The 8,903-nt window shown below is 28.9% G+C and overlaps 1 protein-coding gene across 1 annotated transcript in view; it reads left to right on the top strand.

Annotated features, from left to right (window-relative positions):
• Positions 1-8,903, top strand: part of chas (chascon) — a gene marked incomplete at its 5' end in the record, with an annotated part of 397,334 nt that overhangs the window by 384,822 nt on the left and 3,609 nt on the right. Inside the window, 1 exon segment of the mRNA XM_067048669.1 lies at positions 6,933-7,098. Coding sequence (XP_066904770.1) covers positions 6,933-7,098 — 166 coding nt within the window.

Genomic DNA, 8,903 nt, shown 5'->3' with positions numbered 1-8,903 from the left:
CTAGATGTTTGTAAGTCGACATAATTGCACTTACAAATTCGCCTAGGAAGGGATTTTGTAAGTACAAACAAGTGGTAAATTTATATTGGAATCCACGAAAACAATAAAGTCAATTTCATAAGCTTTTGCAGTTGCGTTGTTCTTCTGGACCAGCGACCTTAAGAGACCTCTGCACAGTCAGTCGGTTGACAGTAAAACCAAAAACGGACATTCTCATAATAAGGTTAGGACAGATTAATTATGGAGATAATTCCGAAATCCATGCAATCGAAATTTGAAGTGGAGGGTCACCGCTTGATTTATTTTGTTGAAGTATTGAAAGAGAATTTAGTAAGTTTTCAACTTTTTTTTTTTTATTGCCTACATTTCTATGTACAGTATAGGTCTTCATAAGAGCCGACTGTTAAGAAGGAGGTAGTCTGGACTGTGGTCAAGAAGAACAATAATAGCTTTCAACTATTTATTGATAGATAAATTAATGTTTATAAATCTTTATAACATAAAGAGTATATCTAGAGAGCCCCATATCTTGAGTTATCCCGGGTTCCAACTTGATTAAAGATGGCGTCAGGTAGGTATCCTAATGCTGGATTTACACGTTTGCCACCGCAAAACCAAGAATCACAAATGCTTGGTGAACAAGGAAGCCACAAACGTCGGTACTATGTCCTTTTGACTTTCGGGCTATTGCATCCCATTTACATTGTCAAAATTAACACAATAGAGATAACAACCATAAATATCAGCAAAGTAGATTTTAACTGTAAATTCATAGAAATGGTATTACATGAACTATAAATTCAACTTTTATTCTTGAATTTTCATCACAAACTTATTAATTTAATTAACTTTTAATGTATTTATAAATTTATGTTAGTATTATGCTAAATAAACCGACAAAGTTAATTAAATAGTTAGTTGGAGAAATTCTTCAATTCATTAAAATTCGAAGATTACAAATATTTATCTGTTGGGAGTTCTAAAACAGTTCTAACTGAACACAAACATGAGGACGCAGCACAAGCCTTTTTGGACACCTTTGACTCTCAGCGGGTCGTCCACAAATTCAGGCCAGCCTGGTATTCGTTTTGCAAATGTATAGAGGCTCCTAAAGATATCCATTTTCTGCTCAACATGAAACGCAACAATCCACATTCCCCGGTTTACCTTATTTAGGATGATAAATTCAGTTTAAATATTATAAGTACAAGGAACTCCTTACTTCCAATTGAACATTAACTCTAAACTTGTGAAGTTGTGTTGGATATGGTCAGTACTACTAAATATTTATACTCGAATTAACTCCGCTGGTGTATCATATGAATCCGCTGTTTCTGATCTTGGAAGCTCTGGAGGAATACTCATTGTTCCTTAATCATTGTATTGTGTGATTGATGACCCCGAATTCCGCTGCTGTTCCGCCCTCGGATATGGGAATATATACCAGGGACCACTGCAGCTCCATGCCGGAGTCGACTAGTAGACCTTTTTTGGCTGAGGGTGATATTGTTGCGGAGGTTGGTCCTTGCAGCTCCTTATAAAGCCTCCTGCTCCAGCCCACAGGAGTGCCGCTGCTCCTCATCGCTCCATTATACCCTTCCTCTCCTCCATTATACCCCTCCTTATACCTCTCTTAAAGTCTCTCTTCGTCTTATCCTTCATCTCTGTATCTCCTCAATTTCTGTCACGAAGGAACTTCGACCATTTACGAGCATCGCTCCCAGGACGCTGGGCAACCTCATGTTGTTCTCTTCCCACGTTCTGATATTAAAATATACAATGGCCATAATTCTCGAACGGTGACGTTGCTTAAGAAAAATGTTGCCCAGTATGATTTTGTTTTTTAGTTTCACCTGTTTGCCAAAATATTTTGTTTTCTTCTTATAGCCGTTTTGTTATTATCACTGTGAGATTTTTTTTTATTGATTTTAGTGCAACAAAAAGGAAAATCTTTATAAACATTTTCTTAGCTGTTCAAAACAATTATTTATTTATATTTTTTTGAGGATGCAAAATTTTTGATTAATTTTTTTCATCATCTAAACTTCACACTTTAACAAATTTTGTAAATATCTTTTCTTGCCTTTAGGTGAACAATTTAAAATACGTTAGTTCTTAATTCATATATTTTTTTTACTTTCACCTACACATGAAATATTTAGGAAGTGGAAGTATTTCGTTCGTGCAAAATTTCGAACTACATTTTGAGGTCCAAATAATCATGACGTTGCAAAAACTTTTTCGTTAAAATCTAGCTGTCCCTTTACACTTTTTTATAGGAGTTTCTCAAAAATGGTTCGTAAGATTTTGATAAAATTCACTAAATCAGTGTTCAATTAAGTGGCCATAAAAATCAGATTGGTCTTATCCTCATTAAAATATTCTAATGGGGCTTAAATGACGATTAAAAAAAATCTTCCTTTAACATTTCTTTAATTTTGCTTATTTGAAATAAATAACCAGTTTCCATTATTATCAGTAATAAACTACGAGTGAATACAAAATATTGAAGAATTTGATGTATAATTAAGGAAGATAAAAAGAGGAAAAATATAGACAGTAGTTCGAATCGGGAACAAAAAACGAGAACGCCCGATGTTTTCCGATCACATTGTTATATACACGGCTACATTATATTTCGTTAAACTATTATATTCTTAGTAGGAACAAAGTTGATATTCGCTATTTTCACCTCAAGAAACCCTAAATACGAATTTTTATAGTAAGTGAAAGGTGTTTGATGATTATTTTTTCAGGACGTTTCAGAGACTGCATTGTTACAGATATAAATTTAATTTTTTTTTTGTATATTTAAATAATTTTGACTCGACATACGAATTGTATACATTAAAAAATCTTTTAGAGACATCTCATCACATCCATCGTTTTGTTGGATACATTTTCTTACTTCGAGAATTCTCTCGTTATATTCCTAGAACTAAGCATTAATTTATATACATATGTTTTTCATTGAATAAAGTTGTATTCGGACTTACGAGGTGTCACACAGCTTGAGCGAAATTACATATAACATGTTTTTCATTTTTTTCTTTATTAAATTTGATCAAAAGTTGAGTTAAACAATTATTTTTCTCTAACTACACACATACTTGAACCTATTTTCAAAAATTCAAAATTTTTTTTTTAGAGTTGTCTAAAGCTACAACAATAATATTGGCGATATGTTTTATATTCCATCGAGAAAAACTAACTGTACCATAAATACTAGCTTATTTTATTTTTTTGAACGAGATTTATTAGCGAGAAAATTGTTTATGAAACCGACTATATTAAAGTTTGAATGTATTTGACAGAAATAAAAATGTGTAAAAAATTAAAACACGTTCCCGACTTGCTAAATTATATCGGCTGTTTCATCTGTTGTGTACTTTATATTAGAAATTTGCATGATAATTGCTGATAGACCTTCGCCATATCGGTCCATTTGTTCGGCGCAGTAGTTAAAGGGTGTGGTCTTCTGAATTAATTATACAATCGGAATTTAAAATAAATGATTTACTATAGTAAAAACAGATATCGGAATCTCATCTGAAATTCAAATTCGCAGGGCATTTAAATCAGCCCAGCTGATATTATATTTTACTTTGCCATTGTTAAAACCCTTGCCTCTTTAAATTGCTTTTTCTATATCGATCGTTTTATTTATTTCATAAGGAGTTGTAATTATTACTAGTCAATATACTATTATTTCTTTAAAATATGCCTTTAAAACATTTAAACAATAGTTTTGGTGACGAATGTATAACTTCGGTTTATAGAGGTAGGAGTAATGGTTATTGCGTATTCTCGCTATTTTCAATTTCGATTTTAATTAACAAATGTCAATGAAAATTAATCAATTATTATCATTATTTTAGGTAAAAATTATTTATACTTAGTTAGAAAAATATCAATATAATTCAGAAATGTTTTATATGTAATAAAAACATATATTTGACGAGATATTTTGACCTGTAAACCCAAAATAATTAGGATGCAAACAAAAGTTTTTTAATTTTCTAAAAACAATTAGTTATTGTTTAAATATATGTAATCAACATCAGCAATAAATAATTAAATCATCTTAATGAAACTATCATTCTACGACAAATTATAATGACATATCATTTAATATGTCCAACTCACTTTGTTTATCCTTGCTGCTACTTGTAGTACAATAGCCTGGTAGAAAAAAAAGTCAGTTAATTCACTTCAATTTTTTATTACTTTAATGAAAAATATGTATAATTACAATTCAAAATTGATGAGTCTGCCAAGTATAGGGAGAGAGAATAAAAAGTGGCAACTCTTGAAAAAGATTAAAAAAAAATTTTTTCAGAGCTCCATATCTTTAAACCAATCAACAAGACAAGAAAACCTAATAGAGCATTATTTAAAGTAGAGTATATTTGCTAAAATATGAGCCTTATAGAGTTATTTACGTTCAATAGTTCTCTATACACAGTTTTTTTAAAAGCAACAATTCATAACAAAACAATCAGTATTTTTAAAAATTAATTTTTGGAAAAATTATATCTCAGGAATCATTACACATAGAGATATCTGCTAGCACTAAAATTAAAGCTAGTTTAAATTACTGTAAGGTAGTTTATGATAATTATCTTCGTAAGATTTGTTTGGACAAAATTTCATATCATACGCGAATATCATGAAAAGTACTACCCCTACAAAGTAAGGATAAATGAGCTAGCTTTAATTTGAGAGCTGGCTGACATCTCCAGGTCTAATGGTTCCTGAATATATATTTTCATGAATCAAAAATTTTGTCAGAGCAACTAAAATTTATTTTGGCAAATATCATAAAAACTCATACTTTTAAGGAGATAAATGTTTAAACTATTTTATAGTAGATTTAACTAGCTTCAATTTGAATGCTGATAGACATCTGTATGTCAATTGGTTCATGAGATATAGATTTCCCAAAATAAATTCACTAACTACTGATTTTTCAGTAAATTTTTTATGATATGTTGCTTTGAAAAAGCTATATTTCGGAAACCATTTAACATAAATAGTTTCATTAGGGCTAATATTTTGGCAAATTTACGCTACTTTGAATGATGCTCTATTAGGTTTTGTGGTGTAGTGAGTAGGTAGTTTCAATCATGTGGAGCTCGAAAAAAAAAAAAAATTAATTTTTCAACGTTTGGAATCAACCGCCATTTTGTATTCCCCTGGCTATACTTGGCTGACTCATTTTGACTTGTAATTATACATAATTTTCATTAAATTAATAAAAAATTGGGGTGAAATAACTGCCTTTTTTCTTCCTTGTTTCTAGGATCTGGGATAGTTAGTTAGTTTCAATTCTTTATGTTGCTCTGGCATGTGAAATCACTGTATAAGAGGATCACAAATTTTGACAAATACCTCTATATGATTTTTTACTAGCAACTGAAATGGAAAATATTATGTAAATGCTTACTCTCCAAAATTATGCATTTGAGCTTGGTAGATATGTAAAATACATGTCTGGCATAAACAGAAAATATATTATATTAATCTGTAATAAAAAAGATATATATTATTTCTATAAATGGTATGTTTTTTCTGTGGTTGTCTCATCAAAAAATCTCCAGAACATGTTCAGTTTATATTATTTAACTAATAATTTCAAGCCAAGATAAAAGTATCTTTCTTCAAAAACGAGGCTTGTTTGCTTATGATTTTTAAATTATTTGATAATTTAATTTTTTTTTTATTGAAATATTGGAAATCTTCATCAGTCCTAAACAATGTTACATGTTTATTGATTACTCTCTACATTGGATTGGATATGGTATATTACTATAATTTGTATTTGCTTTTATTACATAACCCGTGAAACTAACTTTGATTAAAAATAATTAATATTGATTTAATGTGATTGTCTGCAGTCAATTGCTGCCATTAACCCTTGTTTGTATTAATCTAACTAATGCGATATTTTTGTTATTAATCCATGTTATACTGTTAGATTTGTGACAAGTGAGAATGCTTCAATGGATTGTTTCATGTTATTTTTTTTTCCATTTTCCAAACATGAAGGGTATCGATAAATGACATTCAGTAAAGGGTGCAATATTTTACCAAGGAAAATAAAATTTAAACAATAAAAAAAAAAATTTCTGAAAATTCCAAATAATAACATGGAGTAAAACTCTTCATTATAGATTTATTCTAAAACTGTATTAAAATAAATAAAAAGGATTCAATTAATTTTTAAAAAAACATAATAATATGAATTCTTCCAATTTTTTTCAACTTATTTAAACATTTCTTTTTCATTCCTGTAGAGGCTGTTCATTATTTTCTTTTTCTGAATCGCTAATTTATATATCAAATATAATTATATAGAAAATTTCCTCTCTCAATTGTATTTTTGCTTCAGCATTAAACATTTGTTCCCTTAGGAGCTATATAGCCTATGTTCTACTACAGATTTTTTGCTTACAGCGCCTTCTAGGTCATTTTGCACATCTGAAGCACATGTTTTTGTTTAGGCACTTTATTAAAGTAACAAAATGATTTGGCCTTGACTTTCGACGCATTATTTGCTGAAATATGAAATGTACAACTTGAATTTCTTGTATATAATGTTTAAAAACTTACCAAGAAAATACACTATTTTTTTTATAAGGTTTACAGATTCTTAATCTTTTCATGGTGCTATTAAACTTTTAATTAAAATAATAAAAATCTTATGTTCTATCATTGTCTCTAATTAGATTCAGTCTTCAAAATTTTTAAAACTATTATTTTTTTTTTTAAGACTTTTTTAATACACTAGTTTGCCAGCTGATTTTTTGGGGGGAGAATTTCATTGAAAGAGAGCACTGCTTTCTTTATCAAATTTCACAGTAGACAAATAAAATATTTTCATGAAATTTGATTCCAAATTTGTTGAAAAATGGGTTCAATTTTTATTACAGGCACCAGTCAAACAGTACAAGCACACTTGGGAGACTTAGTAAATCGACAAGCAAGCTGAGTAGTGATAAGAACCCTGTTTCAAATGGAACAACGTTGTACTACAGTGATCGAGGGGGAGTACAGACCCTCCCGCGAAAACTGCAAGAGCACAAGACTAAAAAACAGGTTCGTTTCCTTTTAGAAAAATCAAAAATGAAAACTAACCAACCATCTTCGTTCTTAACCTCCTTTTCTAAATTTTTACTTTTGACTAACTCAATTAAAACATTATTAATAACCTCCGTGTTTAAATTTTCCTCATTGCAGCCAAGTATTCAGGTGAAGTTTTTTTAACTATCTTCTTAATAGTTGCTTTTAGCGGTGACAGATCTACTACTTAGTTTTAAAATTAATTTCAGTGATCCTACTTTTCTCTTAGTTAGTTTCCTGTATGCTACTTAGAAGTGTTGCTTGTAAATTAAATATGATTCACTATATTCTTAATGTATATTAAAAAATATTATTTTTAATTTTTTGGATTTTTTTTTTCTGAAACTCTCAACTAAATAAATAAATGATCATTAAAAACTAAGTAAAATATAATTGTTTACCACATTTGTATGCTTCAAGTTTTCCTTCTTTAAACTGTCCTACTATTCGATACAACTGACTTTTATATACAACATGGAAATAATTAGAAATTATATATTAACTATTGGATAGATAAATAAAAACAGACCTAACTATGGTCAATTGGATCACAGCAATTATTAACAAAAAAGTTATGTGTATCATCTTAAAAAATCTATTTTGATAACCTCTAACAATTTCAAGTAGTGACGAACAACACTAATAATTTATTAACCATTTATTTATTCAATTTATTGATGATTGTGATTATGTCTTATTTCAAAGCCAAATTTTGTTAATCTTGTCTTTCTACTTTTTATTTCTTGTACTTTGTGTTTCTTTGGCATATTTTAAACTGTAAACATTTGACATGTAGTTACACTATTTTATACTTTCCATTTTAGTAAACATATTAATTTAAAAATCATGACACAGCTTCGATTTAAAGACTAGATCTTTTAACAATGTCTACTCATATTTGTAAAGATTGACAAATACTACTTAAACTAATAGTTATTAATTTAGTCTAACATACTAAACTTAAGGTAGTGAAGAATGATTTACAAGGCATACTCCAATCTGGCTGACCTATTCCTGCATTTGATTAAAACTTTTGTTTCATATTTGAACATAATGCTGTTGGGATATCTAGTTAAGTGCTTACAAAAATATTACATAGGAAATACATGTTTTTTAATGGTGCTTATGGATTAAATATACAATTTTGTTGATAAGTTTACAACCTATGCAGTGCTCAGATGAAGATGCTATATTTTTTTTATAGAAATTTCAGAAGTTGTTTAATTTGTATCTAAATAAAGCTTTCCCTACTTTTCAGATAGATAAATTTCTATCAAGATTTTTTTTTAATAATAACTGCTCATCTTTATATTAGGTTTTTTTTGTTAGTTTGATTTTTTTTTTTTTTTAATTTTTCTATCTAAACATCTAAAAATACTATTTGAAAAAGGATAACCAATTTTAGATTTTTGTTCTTGTATAACTTTAGTATTCCATAAAAGTTGGATGGAGTTGTTTGAAACTTGGGTGGCAGTTATATTTGTTTCCTTGTGCTAATGTCGTTCTTTGTTAGATTATCAAGAAAAATGTTCATAGATGAAAGACTTGATAAAAAAAATGTACTGCAACAGAGTTTTATAATTATTCCGTATAGTTAGTTTCCTCAAATGATGCCTGTTCACCATTTTATTTGCGGTTTTTCTCTATTTGTTTCTTATGTGTTACATTGTCCCTCAGTTAGAGTATTAGGCAAACCAAAATGAAAAATATAAACATTACTTATTACAATCTTCTGCATTAATAATTAATATATTAATGTATACATATATTTATTCATTCAT

This window comes from Halyomorpha halys, unplaced genomic scaffold, assembly GCF_000696795.3.
Source record: "Halyomorpha halys isolate HHAL.00 unplaced genomic scaffold, Hhal_1.1 Scaffold20.1, whole genome shotgun sequence".
NCBI classification, from domain to species: Eukaryota; Metazoa; Arthropoda; class Insecta; order Hemiptera; family Pentatomidae; genus Halyomorpha; species Halyomorpha halys.
The sequence above is the reverse complement of the archived record's forward strand: the minus strand, read 5'-3'. Positions and strand labels throughout refer to the sequence as shown.